The sequence below is a fragment of the Ruditapes philippinarum genome, unplaced genomic scaffold (assembly GCF_026571515.1).
Source record: "Ruditapes philippinarum isolate M1 unplaced genomic scaffold, ASM2657151v2 ctg11933_1_1_1_1, whole genome shotgun sequence".
NCBI lineage: Eukaryota > Metazoa > Mollusca > Bivalvia > Venerida > Veneridae > Ruditapes > Ruditapes philippinarum.
In genome coordinates this window covers 12179-31066 of record NW_026865207.1, presented here as the reverse complement: position 1 = coordinate 31066, position 18888 = coordinate 12179, and the positions used below count along the sequence as shown (strand labels likewise).

At 33.0% G+C, this 18888-nt stretch overlaps 1 protein-coding gene across 1 annotated transcript in view; it reads left to right on the top strand.

Moving 5' to 3' along the window:
* The first annotated feature begins 1607 nt into the window (after nt 1-1607).
* LOC132728169 (probable serine/threonine-protein kinase pats1) overlaps nt 1608-18888 on the top strand; it is a 28884-nt gene continuing 11603 nt past the window's right edge. Inside the window, exons 1-13 of the mRNA XM_060713796.1 lie at nt 1608-1716; nt 2961-3069; nt 4713-4898; nt 7383-7504; nt 7662-7721; nt 8141-8239; nt 9960-10294; nt 10856-11219; nt 11531-11669; nt 12720-12902; nt 14559-14724; nt 15292-15466; nt 15807-15953. Coding sequence (XP_060569779.1) covers nt 3051-3069; nt 4713-4898; nt 7383-7504; nt 7662-7721; nt 8141-8239; nt 9960-10294; nt 10856-11219; nt 11531-11669; nt 12720-12902; nt 14559-14724; nt 15292-15466; nt 15807-15953 — 1995 coding nt within the window. The 5' untranslated portion in view covers nt 1608-1716; nt 2961-3050. The remainder of the gene's footprint in view (nt 1717-2960; nt 3070-4712; nt 4899-7382; nt 7505-7661; nt 7722-8140; nt 8240-9959; nt 10295-10855; nt 11220-11530; nt 11670-12719; nt 12903-14558; nt 14725-15291; nt 15467-15806; nt 15954-18888) is intronic.

Below are 18888 nucleotides of genomic sequence, written 5' to 3'. Positions count from 1 at the left end.
TTACTTAAAATATTTTTCATTGAGGCTCAATATATTGCCCAGCCTACGTGTTACAAATTGTCATTAAGGCTCAATACATTGCCCAGCCTTAGTGGTACAAATTTTCCTGAGGCTCAATATATTGCCACGCCTTAGTGTTACACATTTCCATAAAGGCACAATAAATTGCCCCCCTTAGTGTTTGAAATTTTCATTGAGGCTCAATATATTGCCCTGCCTTAGTGGTACAAATTTTCATTGAGGCTCAAAATATTACAGTGCCTTAGTGGTACAAATTTTCATTGAGGCTCAATATATTGCCCCGCCTTAATGGTACAAATTTTCATCGAGGTTCAATATATTGCTGTGCCTTAGTGTTACACTTTTTCATTGAGTCTCATAAATCCCCCCCCCCCCCTTAGTGTTACAAATTTTCATTGAAGCTCAATATATTGCCCTGCCTTTGTGGTACAAAAATTTCATTGAGGCTCAATATATTGCCGTGCCTTAGTGGTACAAATTTTCATTGAGGCTCAATATATTGCCCCACCTTAGTGTTACAAATTTTCATTGAGGCTCAATATATTGCCACGCCTTAGTGGTACAAATTTTCATTGAGGCTGAAGATATTGGCCCGCCTAAGTGGTACAAATTTTCATTGAGGCTCAAAATATTACTGTGCCTTAGTGGTACAAATTTTCATTGAGGCTCAATATATTGTCATGCCTTAGTGGTACAAATTTTTATTGAGGCTCAATATATTGCCCAACCTTAGTGTTACAAATTTTCATTGAGGCTCAATATATTGCCCTGCCTTAATGGTACAAATTTTCATTGAGGCTCAATATATTGCAGTGCCTTAGTGTTACACATTTTCATTGAGGCTCAATAAATCCCCCCCCCCTTAGTGTTACAAATTTTCATTGAGGCTCAATATATTGCCCTGCCTTAGTGGTGCAAAAATTTCATTGAGGCTCAATATATTGCCGTGCCTTAGTGGTACAAATTTTTATTGAGGCTCAATATATTGCCCAACCTCAGTGGTACAAATTTTCATTGAGGCTCAATATATTGCCCCACAGTAGTGTTACAAATTGCATTGAGGCTCAATATATTGCCACGCCGTAATGGTACAAATTTTCATTGAGGCTCAATATATTGGCCTGCCTTAGTGGTACAAATTTTCATTGAGGCTCAATATATTGCTGTGCCTTATTGTTACAAATTTTCATTGAGGCTCAATATATTGCCTTGCCCTAGTGTTACAAATTTTCATTGAGGCTCAACATATTGTTGGCCTTAGTGGTACAAATTTTCATTGAGGCACAATATATTGCCGTGCCTTAGTTGTACAAATTTTCATTGAGGCTCAATATATTGCCGTGCATTAGTGGTACAAATTTTCATTGAGGCTCAATATATTGCAGTGCCTTAGTGGCACTCTTGTTAACCTGACATTATATATTATGATATCATTTATGAATGAGTTTAAATGGAATGCATTGCATTATCACTTTTGTATATTTTTCTTAATGTGAAAATTGTGCTCATATAGATATTGAATAATATTGAAATTATAATTATTAAATTGAACAATATCAACATAACATTAATTCATTTACTTTTATATCTTCAGGTTACCAACCAACAATTGATCCTGCTGATACTAGCTTTCAATGGCCAAGATACTTCAAAGAAACAAATTCATTTCCTGTTCCTTACGACAGTTTTAGCTCTGTAAGTACTTTATCTTAATGTACACCTATATTGACAATAGTTTGTCTTAATGTACACCTATATTGACAATAGTTTGTCTTTATATACACCTATATTGACAATAGTTTGTCTTGATGTACACCTATATTGACAATAGTTTGTCTTGATGTACACCTATATTGACAATAGTTTGTCTTAATGTACGCCTATATTGACAATAGTTAATCTAAATGTACACCTATATTAATAATATTTCATCTTTATGTATACTTTTATTGACAAAACTTTATCTTGATATACACCTATATTAAAATAAGTTTATCTTAATATACACCTTTAATGACAAGATTCTATTTAATGTATACCTATATTGACAATAGTTTATCTTAATGTACACCTATATTGACAATTGTTTGTCTTAATGTACACCTATATTGACAATAGTTAAGAAGCTCACCTGAGGACAATGTCCTCAAGGTGAGCTTTTGTGATGGCCCATTGTCCGTCATCCATTGTGTGTCCTTATATCTGTGCGTCAACAATTGCAAAAGATTGATATCATTTTGCTGACTAGTAAGTGGTCCCTGGTTGCTTTGAGGAAAAGTCGCTTAACCCATTACAAAATTTTTGGTTGTCTCAAATGGTGAAAAAATGCTTTATTTAGGCCCCGACACTTCATTGCCAAGAAAATTTTGGAATTGTGAGAGGCCAAAAAATGACCCCAGATCGATTATAAGGTAAAGTGTAACCAACACTGAAAAGCCTTTGACTCTATCTCAATCCATTGAGAAGTTGCAGCACTTTGAAATCAATTTTGATTGAAAAAATCAACGCAAAATATTGATTTTTGGCAATTTTGAGATGTCCTCTCATTGCCATGGTAACAGGAAATTTAAGACCGAGCATGTTGTTACAAAGTCAATGGTCCAGTCAACATTTGTGCCAAGTAAAATTGATTAGTATTGAAGCAGTTTATATAGTTTTATAGCAATTTGAACTTGTAACGGGAGACTTTTCAATGAAAACAGCCATTTTTCACAAAATGCTCATGAAGTCATGGGTTAATACATAAATGATATAGAAAGAAAATGATAGGGGAGGGGAAGGGGGGAGGCAGAATTTAAAGTGGTCTCATAAGACAAAAGTAGCTTAATACACATAATCCCATAGGCAAGTTAGACTGTAGTTTATATTGATGTAGACATGTGAGTGGTTATATACAGATATATATTTATAGAAGTTTATAGCTTCTTTAATGCTTACAGGAACAAGTAGGAGAAACAACAAGAGAGTTAGAAGAGGGAGTCATTGATGCATTGTCTCTGGGTGGAAGTTTTGGCCTTACATGTGGTAGGATGAAAAACAGAGCCAGAGGTAACTATAAAGGAGCCGCGTCACGACAAAACCAACATAATGGGTTTGCAACCAGCATGGATCCAGACCAGCCTGCGCATCTGTGCAGTCTGATCAGGATCCATGCTGTTCGCTTACAGACCCTATAACAAGTACAGAAACTGATAGCAAACAGCATGGATCCTGATCAGACTGCACACAAACCCATTATGTTGGTTTTGTCGTGACACAGCTCAAATGATATTTCAACCTTTAGGTATTTGGCAGTCTAATCTTGACTATTTTTATTTTTATTTCAAATCATCGATGTATTTGAATAATCAAAACCAGAATAAAATGATTTATTTAATTTACCCCATGAAACATGGTGCGATATCAGTCAAATATATTTCATATTTGTAAAAAATAGATATGAAAAAAAATATATAAGTGGGCGGAGTCAAAACTCATATTTATTTTAAGAGACTTCATTCCCCATTTTGTTTTAGAAATCTGATCAATAAAAAACAACTTTTTGTTGAATTTTATTTTGAAAACTATCTAGAATGATAGAGAATGGTCTAAAAAAATATTTAATCAAGAAAAATAGCTTAAAAGTAAGCAACAGGGCTCTTGTTACTTTATCTGAGGCCAGACTCCATTCAAGCGAGAACTTTTGCATTATTTTTAAATATTATTTCTTAAAGTATCAATATCTTATTTATTGCTAATTTCTTGATAAATCTACAGCAAATAGTTACCATGTCGCTTCCTCCAAAGTTTGCAATGAATAGCACTTCATTTCACAAGAACAGTCTTAAACAATTTGTTACTTTTATTCTTTTCATAATACATTTCTTCAATACTTAATAAACCTTTTCGGGGGCATTGGTCACTTTCACGTGCCAGTTCTTGTTAAATTCAAAAGTAGGTTATCTTTTATTATTTTTTCTTGATATCAATACAGTTCTTTATTTAATTTTACCCATGAAATATGGTGCTATATCAGTCAAATATATTTCATATTTTTTAAAAATAAATATGAAATATAAATATGAAAGAGGGCGGAGTCAAAACTCATATTTATTTTAAGGGACTTCTTTCGCCGTTTTGTTTGAAAAATCTGATGAAAACAAAACAACTTTTTCTTGAATATTGTTTTGAAAACTATCTAGCATGATAGAAAATGGTCTAACTAAGAAAATTAATCCGAACACCAATATCTTTAATTCAGTTATTAACGCTGTACAGACGTTTAAAGAGTTGTTTACATGACGTCACAATGTAGCGCCAAACAGCGCGTGCTTACGCATAAATTACTGCGCGCCGTACAATTGCAGTTGGTAGCAAGCAAGGGCATTCGTTACCATTTTCTTTGATAATGAAATTAAATAAAAAGGTTATTTTTTCGTTTTTCGTGAAATATGGTATATATTTTTACTCAACATGATAAAATGCCACATATTGTCACTCGCCGTACCGGCTCGTGAAAATAGGTGGCATTTTATCATGTTTCGTGAAAATATATTCCATATTTCACGCAAACGAAAAAATATCCTCTTAATATATAAGAAATGTACTATTACAATATGTCATATTCTGATATACTGTTGTCAAACTTACATATTTATAATTGTATAAATAACAGGTTGATTACTTGAATATTTTATTTTTTCCTTTTTCAGTGTTGGAGTTTAATACAGTGATGAAGTGCAAGAATGCTGAGAAGTTATTTGAATTCTTCAGTTCACACAGCAAATTCTTCTGTTTACTACCAAGTGAATTTGATGCAAAAAAGTTACAATATCCAAGCCTACTGTCAGTGATGGACTTCTCGAAACAGAATGTACATATACTATGTCCAGGAGCAAGTAAGGTTTTATAACATGCTGCCTTTAGACATTGAGATCTAGTTTCAAGGTTTTATGAAATGCTACTTAAAGTCATTTAGAAAACATTTCAAAGTTTTATGAAATGCTGCTTAAAGTCATTTAGTTAACATTTCAAGGTTTTATGAAATGCTACTTGTAGTCATTGAGCTTAACTTCAAGGTTATAATTATGTAATGCAGGTTTAGACATTAAGATAATGTTTTTCGAGGTTTTACGAAATGCTTCTTTAAGTCAATTAGTTAACATTTCAAGGTTTTATGCAATGCTGCTTTTGGTCATTGACAGTAAGTTTTAAGTTTTTTATGAAATGCAGCTTGTAGTTATTGAGCTTGACTTCAAGGTTTCTTGAAATGCAGCTTTTAGTCTTCATGATTTTCTGAAAAGCTTCTATAAGTCATTTAGGTAAAATTTCAAGGTTCTATGCAAGGTTACTTTTGGTCATTTATAGAAAGTGCTTCTTTTAGTAATTACGTTAATATTTCTGTGTCCATGATGTTTTAAGTTGACCTTACACAACTTAAATGGTTTTGTTAACTATCTATGAATTATTAACCAGGTTTTCAATTTTGAAAATCCTGGTTATTAGATTGGGGTATGGCGGGCGGATGGGCGGATGGGCGGCTGGGCGGATGGGCGGAAAGGCGGGCGTCAAACGAAATTGTGTCCGCTCTGTAACTCTTCAACCCTTTGAAGAATTTTGATGAAACTTCAGACAAATGTTTACCACATCAAGATGACGTGCAGAACGCATGTTCCGCATGGCTGGCTCCAAGGTCAAGGTCACAGTGACATTAACATTGAAAATCCTGTCCGCTCTGTAACTCTTCAACCCTTTGAAGAATTTTGATGAAACTTCAGACAAATGTTTACCACATCAAGATGACGTGCAGAACGCATGTTCCGCATGGCTGGCTCCAAGGTCAAGGTCACAGTGACATTAACATTGAAAATGCGGATGGGCGGGCGTCAAACGAAATTGTGTCCGCTCTGTAACTCTTCAACCCTTTGAAGAATTTTGATGAAACTTCAGACAAATGTTTACCACATCAAGATGACGTGCAGAACGCATGTTCCGCATGGCTGGCTCCAAGGTCAAGGTCACAGTGACATTAACATTGAAAATCCTGTCCGCTCTGTAACTCTTCAACCCTTTGAAGAATTTTGATGAAACTTCAGACAAATGTTTACCACATCAAGATGACGTGCAGAACGCATGTTCCGCATGGCTGGCTCCAAGGTCAAGGTCACAGTGACATTAACATTGAAAATCCTGTCCGCTCTGTAACTCTTCAACCCTTTGAAGAATTTTGATGAAACTTCAGACAAATGTTTACCACATCAAGATGACGTGCAGAACGCATGTCCGCATGGCTGGCTCCAAGGTCAAGGTCACAGTGACATTAACATTGAAAATCCTGTTTATCATACTTTAATTTTGTCGGGCCATTTCTCTTCAACTAAAAAAGCTATGGACTTGAAACTTCATAGGATGATAGATCTCATTAAGAAGAAGTGCAGTGCACAAGAACAGGTACTCTGCACTTCCTAATTTTTGAGTTATTGCCCTTTGTTAATTTTCATACTTTATTTTGTCCGGGCCATTTCTCCTAATGTATAAAAGCCATGGACTTGAAAACTTCATAGGATGATAGGTCTCATTAAGAAGAAGTGCAGTGCACAAGAAACAGGTACTCTGCATTTATTATTTTTTGAGTTACTGCCCTTTGTTTATTTTCATACTTTAATTTTGTCCTTGTCATTTCTCCTCAAGTATGAAAGCTATGGACTTGAAACATCATAGAATGATAGATCTTATTGATAAGAAGTGCAGTGCACAGAAACTGCTGCTCTGCACTTATTATTTTTTGAGTTATTGCCCTTTGTTATTTTTCATATTTCATTTTTGTCCTGGCCATTTCTCCTAAACTACATTGTTCACAAGGCGACACATCCGACTCGCGGAGTTCTAGTTTCCTTATACAGAATATAATTATAGTGAACACTTCCTCTGTGGCAATTCCTCCTACATTATTCATGTTTTACATTGCACATAGTTACATTGTTTGTTGCTTGTATTTGTATTTCAAATACAACATATTTATCTACAATGGTGATAATTGAAAACCTGGTTTCATGGCATTGCCATGTTTCTTGTGTTACAGAGTTGGTTGGAAAAGAAACTTTCTACATTGTGAACATATTTGTGAATGTAGATTTCTAAGCATTGGTTTTTATGTAAGACCTATGCTACTTTATGTAAATTAAAAGTACTCCATGTTTTTATATTTGCTCATTTTTAATGTTCTTAAAGTCAGTAAAAGACATGACCATGTTTGAAGGCATATGAAGCCTGTTACTTTAGATCATTATTCAGACAATTATTTACCTCCCTTTATAATGCATTAAGAATTTACAAAGTGTATGATCTATTTGTAATATATAGTATGTTTTAATGTATTTAAGAGATGGAATTGTTGCATTTTCTTGATGATCCTGGAGTTTTATTGACCAATTTTGATGCAATGCTTGAAGGAAACAATGCTGCATTTTTACAGAAGTGCCTCTCTGGACTCTTAATACAAGAGGTAACACAATTTTCTTAAAAATCTTTAGAAGTAACAATTAATTTCGTGATCTCTCTGAAGGCAGTAATGTTTAAGCATACACCCCTTCCATTTTGCTTCTCTAATGTGATGATAACACATTTACCATTATTTTAACTGACGATGGTTTGTATTTCAGGAAACACTGCCTACAAAGTGCTCAGTGTTAATCCCAGGAATGGAACATATCCAAAATAAAGTAAGTTTGACTTAAATATAATAATATTAAAGTAACGTTTTATTTATATAGAATTCACATTGTTATTTTAGCGATAATACAGTACCCATCTTACATAACAAAAATTGTAAGCAATCATCTTTGATGAAGATAAACATTTTTACATTTAACTATCTGAACATTGATAAGCGTATGATATATCATGTATATTTGTAAGATAAATTTCTAGATGAGAATATTTATATACATCATATAATTGTTTTTACTAAATCAGTTACAACTTTACTAACATTTTCTTAGTAATATTTTTAAAGATGTTCAAATGATTCAGTTGTATTGTTTTTATCAATATTTGAAATACAAATGAAAAATGTGCATATTTTAGACCTATATACCTTAAAACTTATGTGAAAGTGAAGATTATTGTATTACTATAACAGGATAGATGTGAAGCTTGGATGATTCGGCTGTGTTTTATGTACATGTGTATACTAGAACTACATGCAAACACTGACCAGACAGCTGTCACCATGTCCAGGGTAAATTATATACCTTCTATATCTTTAACATCTGTAATTATGCTCCTCTTCTAAGAAAAGGGGGTTTATTGTTTACTAATTTAACCACATGGTTTCCGCTGATTATCTTAAAAACAATTTATCACAAAGTCTTCATTTTTAACATAGTGATTGTTCATAACTAGTGGATGACCCTTATTGATTTTGGGGTCACTAAGTCACTTAAATGTCATAATGGTTTCCGCTGATTATCTGGAAAACTATTCATCACAAAGTCTTCTTATTTCACATAGTGAATGGTCATAACTAGAAAGTGACCCCTATCGATTTTGGGGTCACTTGTTTAAAGGTCAAAGGGGCCTCAAATGTTAGAATGGTGTCATATCTTGAAAGCCATTTATCACAGATCTTCATATTTCACATACTGATTGGTCATAACTAGTGAATGACCCCTATTATTTCTGGGTCAGTAAGTCAAAGGTCAAGGTCACAGGGGCCTTGAATGTGAGTATGGTTTCTGCTCATTGTCTTGAAAGCTATTAATCATAAAGTCTTCATATTTCACATATTGAATAGCCATATGAAGTAGATGACCCCTATTGATTTTGGGGTCACTAGTTGAAAGGTTGAGGTCACAGGGGCCTTACATGTCAGGACGGTTTCCATTTACTACCTTGAAACCTTAGTATCACAAAATCTTCATATTTTCTAAACTGATTGGTCATAACTAGTAGATGACCTCTATTGATTTTGGGTCACTGGGTCAAAGGTCAAGGTCACAGGGGCATTGAATGTTAGCATGGTTTCTGCTCATTATCTTGAAAGCTGTTTATCACAGTGATCATTATCACTTAATATTTCACATTGTGATTGTTTTTAAGTAGTAGATGACCCCAATTTATTTTAGGATCACTAGTTCAAAGATCAAGGTCACAGGGACCTTAAATGTAAATATGGTTTCCGCTTATTACTTTGAAAACTTTTTATCACAGTTTTAATATTTCACATATTGATTAGTCATAATGGAGTCACAAGTTCAAAGGTCAAGGTCTTTATGTTTTACATTTTGATTGGTTATAACTGGTAGGTCATTTTTTTTCTATAACTGACCACTTCCATGTACCCATTTTTGGCAATTTGCTATAACAAAATTACCAATAATATGAGTCAAGGGCTAGAAAGGGGGGAGGGGGCATATGTGCTTCGACATTTCTTGTTACAATCTGATCTCATCTCTAGGAATAAAATGTTAGAAGTCTAATGTACTGTAAAAAACTGCTCAATAACTTGAGTTTGCTTAGACCTATTGACACAAATATAAATATGTGGGTAGCTTATATCAAGACGCTACTTGGGTGGGCGGGTGTCAACTGTTGCTAAAAATTAGAAATTAGTTCTCTGCATAATAACTTAAATTAGCTAAGACCTTTTGATATCAAACTTAGTATGCGCAAAGCTTATAGGCAACTTGGGATTATATTTCATTCCCAATTCCTGTCACATTAATACTTGGTGGTTGAAAACCTGGTTTTCATCGCATTGCGGAGCTTCTTGTGTTTTATTTTCAAAAATAAAATTGATTTATTGATGCAAACCTTAGTTGGGCATTAAATATGTTTGTTGTGTTAAACAATATTCAAATAAGTGTTTACATTGTAATTTTGATAAATGTTGTTCATTTGTAAAATAGTTTTTCTATATAATTGATGTATATTAAATGATGATTTTGTATGTACTATAGGAAGTCATGGATGTGTTTACTTCAACATTGAAAGATAAACAGGTGGCTCATCTATTCTCAGAGGGAGATTTATTCATCAGATGTAAAGGTCATGCTGGGTCATCTATGGCAAATAACAATTTGCAGGAATTTCCCGTTGAGCAGTTTGACAATGTTTACATGTTTATGACACGCCTTGACTTTCAGAACAATAAAATAAAGTCATTACCTCCAGATTTGTTTACAAAGTTTAAGGCTCTGGAATACCTAAATCTCTCAAAGAATAATTTTACTGAAGTTCCGAAAGGTATTGGAAACCTTACAGTTCTCACTGAGATTGACTTGTCTAGTAACAGGTATCATAGTTTTGTATCTTTATTTTACGGACTGTCTCAATGAAATTAGAATTTAGGATAACATATATTTATGAATTTAAAATAGATACATATTTCATTTTTAGCTCAACCTGTTACCATTATATATATGTAACAGGAACAGCTATCCTACTCACCCAGATAGCGTCTGCTTAACACTTTTGGTTAAGTTTTTCGTACCACCCCACATATTTCCTATACCCATTGAGGTATTGCTTTGAAACTTTGCATACTTGTTAATGACCATCATCGCATTTTCCAGGCACTAGTACTCATAATAGTGGAGATATTTCTTACTGATGACTCTTGTTTTTGATAAACTGTTTGTGGATTCATTGATTTGATATATTGTGATACTTGTTGGAAATTTGACTTGTATTACCACACATCATGAGACATGATATAATTTGTTTATAATTAAAAGACTGACATTGTAATATTTACCCTTAATATCTCTAATCTATTTGGCTTGTCTTATTTATCAGTTTTCTAGTGTCTAATATATCAAATGAAACAAAAGAAAGAATATTATTACTTTTTTAGACTGAAAACACTTCCATCTGACTTTGAAAATGTGAGTCATTCTTTAACATCATTGAACATCTCCAACAACAACATGGAAGGTCTGCCTGGCTGTATATTTAAGCTTGTCAAACTTGAGGAGCTGTATGCTGAAAATATTGGTGTTGTGGAGGGTCTAGATCAACTTCGAAACCTGATGGAGCTCAAGGTTTTAAACCTTGGTCTTAATCTGATAGAGAAGATACCAGAAGAGTTGGGTGACCTTCAACTTGAGTACCTTGACTTGAGTGGTGTTCCGTGGGTACCAGCAACAACATACCAGTCAGTGATTGCCTTCATGAAACAGCTACAGTTTAATAATGTCACCATGAATATAGATATAGCTGTAAGTTACAATTTAAATTATTGTTATTACTTAACATCAGCTTTATTAATAAGATTTATATTCTGAACATGTATAAAATAGCTTTAGATATGACAGCTGATCAGCGCCTGCATTCAGTCTTCCATTTTAGATACATTGAGTCTTAGAAAGAAAAATGCTGAACTAACTAATATAACTTTTTGATATGATCATTAAGGTTGATTTGTCTGAAGTAATTTTGCATTAAGTGTACACAATTGATGACATAGGGGATTAGAAATTCATCTTATACAATATATATTAACTTGTCAAGTTTTTCATTTATTTTACAGGAGCAAGCAAAGATGTTTAAAAAAGCTGATGTAGATGAATCAAGTACCCTGACACCAGATGAGGTTCAAGTTCTCACTAACGACAGACTGTTCCCGATGTATCCAAGATTTGGAAAGGGATCATTTGCCTTTGAGAAAAGTAAGCTGTCTTTTCATTATAGGAATTAATAGAATAAAAGCCTACTTTAACTTTAAATGTCTTGGTTGTAATAAATAGACAAAAAGTCTTATAAACATTTTTTATTATACAATATAATGATATGAAATGTTATAAGATGGTTTATTGAAATATTCGCAAAATCAGATGCATGTTTTTATTTTCCGTATTTTCACTGCAAAAATCATTTTTCACTGAACTGGTTGGGGACCACCAAAACTGGATGACCATCAAATCTGAATAGTCCCCAAAACACTTCATGTAATTGCATTCATCGATCAGTGGCTATCAGTCAGTCAGTCAGTCACTTTTTTATTAACACTAAATTCATGTTTCTTCTATAATTGATAAATCAATTGGATTTAAACTTTCTTAAATGTTAATACCAATATGTCTTTAACTGAAACATTGACATTTGGAAATTCTGACATCAAGAGTGAATACCTGATCACTTTGACTAGCTATACAATTATTTGCTTGGTTAACAACAAAATATTCACAATTTTAGAACATGTATATGTTATGAGAATATTGTTAAATAAAGTCATACATATCTGACTTGTAGTGAGGACATTTCATGTATTTCTGATACCCCCTGTGCACAGACCTTAGATTATAATTGAAAATAAACAAATTAGCTCTTCATTTTGGAGAATAACATAGCTGTACTTTGTCAAATATTCATCTAGCATTAGAATTTCGAAATCTGTCCTAAAGAATTTTCAAACTTGTCCAATTGATGGTCCGTGACCAAATGTGAAACTTATTTTGCATTTTCACTGGTGTCTTGCCATAATTTTCCTTCTAGGTTCAGCCAATAAGCAAAAATAAAAGAGAAGTCTTTAGAATTGTTTAAAGAATATAATACACTGAAAGTTTAAGGTTTTTCTTTAAAAAAAGGCGCAACTTGCAAAATATTTAATTTTATACCACTCTATGAAAATGAATCCTTAAAATATTGAATAAACTTACATATGATATAAATGTAACATGTGTTGAATGTTCATGTGTTAATGTTGATTTATTTTATAGGTGGCGGTATCCCGCCAGTTTTGTTCAATCTTAAGGCATTGAAGAAGTTAGTTTTACGTTACCATGGTATCACAATGGTTCCTGACGAGATTAAAGTGTTTACAAACCTCAATGAGATAGATCTATCCTATAATCTAAAGATGGTCACCTTGTCAGCAGAACTAGCTGCCCTACCTTTGAAACGTATGTATATTAGAGACTGACATAATATTATAATGCTCATTCTGGTTCATGGTTTTAAACCACAATATAAACAATATACAGGTGAGGATGGGGTACTGTTATATAATGCTCATCACACAATGGGATCATTCACAGGATTATCGCACTCAAATAAACATAAAGCAGAGTGTTGGAGTATAAAGCTGTTGAATAAAAAAGATAGATCATATAACTCGTGTATGGTAACTATGTTACTCATATAATATATGCTATAAAGATTTTTTTTAATGGGTTATATGACCCTGTATAAACAGTTGTTTGGAAATATTACCCAAGCTGCAAGGTGAGGGTTATTTTGCAAACAGTTATATAGCCTGTCAGGAATATCAAAAACTAGTTCTTTATACTGCAAATTTCCAATTTAAGAGGAAAAATTGAAATTACTTCATAAATTGACAGTAGTTGCATATACAGATTACATCATGTCATGATTGTCCAATGAATAGCGACATTACAAACATGCAGTATTATAAATTTGTTCTCTATATAATCAAAATAAATGCATAAACATGTTATACTTCTGTGAGGTAAATAAGGTTTCAACATATAATTATGTTTGGAAAAAACTAATATTTTATTTATATACAGTAAACTTCACTTATAGCTAACACCGTTATAGCGAACTTCCATTTATAAAGAACAATATTTTTTGGCATGAATTTTGCCCTTCTTTATTAATATAAAAACATACGGTAATAGCGAACACAGTTATAAGGAATTATCGCTTATAAGGAACTCATTTATTAGTCCCAGTTTAGTTAAAAGTACAGAAAATTACACTTTTATAACGAACTCCAAAATATTGTCTATTCGTAAATACAAAGTGTAGATCCAGCATTTTCAACTTTCGTTTTCATTGGCACGGATCAAAACTCGGCCGAATGTACCATTTATCGTTGTACTTCAATACATCTATTAAAATGAATTTGTATAGTTTTCTATTTAGGAAATTTTGAGCATGAGCTTTTTTCACCAAGATAAAACGGTTATTTATTTCTTTTCTTCAATAGTTTTGCTCGAGTAAAATAATTATAATAATTTATAATTGGTTTTCAACATAATCACGCATGATTGCAAGCATGATCCATTGCAAACTGCAAAGTACGTTTGATTTAAATGAAAAGATATCTATATCTTACATTAGTAAAAGTCACCCTTAAATTATAATAGAAGATATTCAATATAAAAGGAAGGAAAAATCGAAAATCTTGTTTATTCTCAATCATGGAAAGAAAACGAAAAAGAGTTTAGAAACAAAATTTTATATTTTATGAGAAATTGAGATAGGGATTAAAACTGAAATAGCAATGATTTTCAAATTCCAAAAAGTACGCTGTAGGGTATTGTGTCTCAAATAGAAATAAATGACTAATATTTCTTAATCAAATGCTCTTCAAAATGGCGGACAATGGTAAGCAATCAGTTCGTTATATGTAAATATGTTCGATAAAAAAACTGCTGATACAAGGAACTAATTCGCTATATGCTTACAAGAAACTCCGGATATAAGGAACAGATTTTGAATGTCCCAATGAGTTCGTTATAAGCGGAGTTTACTGTATCTTTATTTATTAAAAAGAATATTTTGAAATAAAATACTGTTGTTTTGTTATATAGAACTACATTTGAAAGAATGTACAGCATTGAATACACCTCCGAAGGAAATAGTTTCACGAGGATTTCTTGCTGTCATTGGCTACTTGAAACGTTTGAGACTTGGAGCTGTACAATGTAAAAGAACTAAATTAATGATGGTTGGATTAGGGGGAGCAGGCAAGACAAGGTAAAAATGGTTTAAAATTATCTCTCTGATAAAGGTAAGGCTTTATAATATAAAGATTTGTGACAATGGTATGACAAGGTAAAAATATTTTAAAATTATTTCTTTGATAAAAGAATCTGCGATGGGTTATATGGCCCTGTATAAATGGTTGTTTGAATAAAGTGGCTCAGGTTATATTGCAAACGACTGATTATATACAGCCATATAACCTGCCAAGAATCCCTATAATTTCTTTATAATACACGTAAACTTCCTATATTTGTGAAATGAAATTGCTTCATAAATTGACAGAAGCCATGTACATGTATATATATTATATCAATTTCACAGATATCCAAAGAAAGTGACTACAAACATTCAGTATCATGTTACATGTAAGACAGGAAGGGTAAAACTTCATACTGATATGCTTATACACTCATACTTTAGGTCCATATTGTTTCATTTAATGCATTCTTATGATGTAAAGTTAAAATCTGAACTATATGTAAAAATGTAAGCTTTGTCAAATGAAGATCCCCTGCTTGTAGCTTAAAGTGAGTTATCATTACAATGATAATGTTACAGTTTGGTACAATCATTGATGAGTCAACGTTATCGTGCCTACATGGATCATGATGAACCAATCACAGACGGTATTGATATTAAAACATGGAATATACCTATCCAGGAAACCTCAGATCAACTTATGTTCAGTGTTTGGGACTTTGCTGGTCAGACAGTGTATTACAACACACACCAGGTAACATTCTGGAAATATTCTTGAAATCTTTGTGAAAATGTATACTATAACATGATGTGTCATAACAAAATACTAGGCAAAAACCAAAGAGATTTATTTTGAAACATTTGAATGTTTCTGTTACAAAAATGGAATTTTCTCAATGCTCTTAAACTAGATTGCATATTCTTAGAATATTTTAGATGAGCATCTATCAATCTCAGGTGTATAATTTTCAGATGACGTATATTCCTTCATTTGACATTATAGCTCCAGAGAAACATTAATTTTATAAATCATTTACTATTTCAAGCTTTTTAGAAGTGATTTTTTGTAATTCACATTTTATATATATTTTCAGTTTTTTCTGTCTAATCGAGCAGTGTACCTTCTCCTATGGAATGTAAGACAAGGGTATGAGCATGCTGGTTTGGATTTTTGGCTCAGTTCTATAGCCTGCCATGCTCCAAAAGCTCCCATACTTGTTGTAGGAACACATATAGACAAGGTAAAGTAAAAGCTCCTATACTTGTTGTAGGAACACATATTGACAAGGTAACGTAAAAGCTCCATACTTGTTGTAGGAACACATATAGACAAGGTAAAGTTAAAGCTCCCATACTTGTTGTAGGAACACATATAGACAAGGTAAAGTAAAAGCTCCCATACTTGTTGTAGGAACACATATAGACAAGGTAAAGTAAAAGCTCCCATACTTGTTGTAGGAACACATATAGACAAGGTAAAGTAAAAGCTCCCATACTTGTTGTAGGAACACATATAGACAAGGTAATGTAAAAACTCCTATACTTGTAGGAACACATATAGACAAGGTAAAGTTAAAGCCCCTATACTTGTTGTAGGAACACATATAGACAAGGTAAAATAAAAGTTCCCGTACTTGTTGTAGGAACACATACAGACAAGGTAAAGTAAAAGCTCCTATACTTGTTGTTGGAACACATATAGACAAGGTAAAGTAAAAGCTCCCGTACTTGTTTTAGGAACACAAATAGACAAGGTAAAGTTAAAGCTCCCATACTTGTTGTAGGAACACATATAGACAAGGTAAAAGTAAAAGCTCCCGTACTTGTTGTAGGAACACATATAGACAAGGATAATACTTGTTGTAGGAACACATATAGACAAGGTAAGGTAAAAGCTCCTATACTTGTTGTTGGAACACATATAGACAAGGTAAAATAAAGCTCCCATACTTGTTGAAGGAACACATATAGACAAGGTAAAGTAAAAGCTCCAAAACTTGTTGTAGGAACACATATAGACAAGGAAAGGTAAAGCTCCTATACTTGTTGTAGGAACACATATAGACAAGGTAAATTAAAGGTCCAATACTTGTTGTAGGAACACATATTGACAAGGTAAAGTAAAAGCTCCCATACTTGTTGTAGGAACACATATTGACAAGGTAAAGTAAAAGCTCCAATACTTGTTGTAGGAACACATATAGACAAGGAAAGGTAAAGCTCCTATACTTGTTGTAGGAACACATACAGACAAGGTAAAGTAAAAGCTCCCATACTTGTTGTAGGAACACATATTGACAAGGTAAAGTAAAGCTCCTATACTTATTGTAGGAACACATATAGACAAGGTAAATTAAAGGTCCAATACTTGTTGTAGGAACACATATTGACAAGGTAAAGTAAAGCTCCTATACTTATTGTAGGAACACATATAGACAAGGTAAAGTAAAAGCTCCCATACTTGTTGTAGGAACACATATAGACAAGGAAAGGTAAAGCTCCTATACTTGTTGTAGGAACACATGTTGACAAGGTAAAGTAAAAGCTTCGATACTTGATGTAGGAACACATATTGACAAGGTAAAGTAAAGCTCCTATACTTGTTGTAGGAACACATATAGACAAGGTAAAGTAAAGCTCCAATACTTGTTGTAGGAACACATATAGACAAGGAAAGGTAAAGCTCCTATACTTGTTGTAGGAACACATACAGACAAGGTAAAGTAAAAGCTCCCATACTTGTTGTAGGAACACATATTGACAAGGTAAAGTAAAGCTCCTATACTTATTGTAGGAACACATATAGACAAGGTAAAGTAAAAGCTCCCATACTTGTTGTAGGAACACATATAGACAAGGAAAGGTAAAGCTCCTATACTTGTTGTAGGAACACATGTTGACAAGGTAAAGTAAAAGCTTCGATACTTGATGTAGGAACACATATTGACAAGGTAAAGTAAAGCTCCTATACTTGTTGTAGGAACACATATAGACAAGGTAAAGTAAAAGCTCACATACTTGTTGTAGGAACACATATAGACAAGGTAAAGTAAAAGCTTCTATACTTGTTGTAGGAACACATATTGACAAGGTAAAGTAAAAGCTCCGATACTTGATGTAGGAATACATATTGACAAGGTAAAGTAAAAGCTCTATACTTGTTGTAGGAACACATATAGACAAGGTAAAGTAAAAAGCTCCCATACTTGTTGTAGGAACACATATAGACAAGGTAAAGTAAAAGCTCCGATACTTGATGTAGGAACACATATTGACAAGGTAAAGTAAAAGCTCCGATACTTGTTGTAGGAACACATATAGACAAGGTAAAGTAAAAGCTCCCATACTTGTTGTAGGTCCACATATTGACAAGGTAAAGTAAAGCTCCTATACTTGATGTAGGAAGGGTTAAAAGATTCTATTAGTTGTATAGAAAAGTCCTGTCAAAACCAGGTTAAGTTTTGTGATTGTATACTACTTTAAAATTTGCTGAACACAAAGTTTTTCACACAAGAGTAAATTTTAAATACCAACCAATATAAACATGTATGCATGATATTTTCATTAGAAATGATGATGGACTTTATAGAGAGTCCAAGTGAATGACAGGTAATATCCATTGGCAAGTCTTGGATTAAGATAAGGAGTAATCAAGGGTTCCTGGTTCGATCATCGGTTTAAACATAATTTCTTAGTGCCAATTGATCTTGAACATTGAATCTAATGGTCATTTGTCTCTCACTGCTAATTCAGTATTCATGTGACATTACAAGTAGTTGGTCACCTGCAAAGAAATTGGTTGGGAAAACAGGTTTGGTTGATCTACCAATGAGATGTTACCAAACATAGGAGTAAAAAAACAGCACGAAAAAACAAGCACACAACCAGTCTGGGCAAGGTCCCAATAGTATGATTCACCAGTTATGTGATATGATGATGACAGGAGTGCTATATATGCTGTCATTTCTATTTTCTGATATTATAAGCTGAAAGATACTGTTTGGCCATTGAAAACTAACCTCATTTTGGCTTTCTAAATACTCCCTATGATATTGTTGTAACCTTAACAACATATGTGTATATACACATGTTTAAACACCATAGAACACCTATGAAACAAACATCAAACAAGAACTATTTCAATTTAGAAAACAGTAAAAATTGTATCTTTTAAAG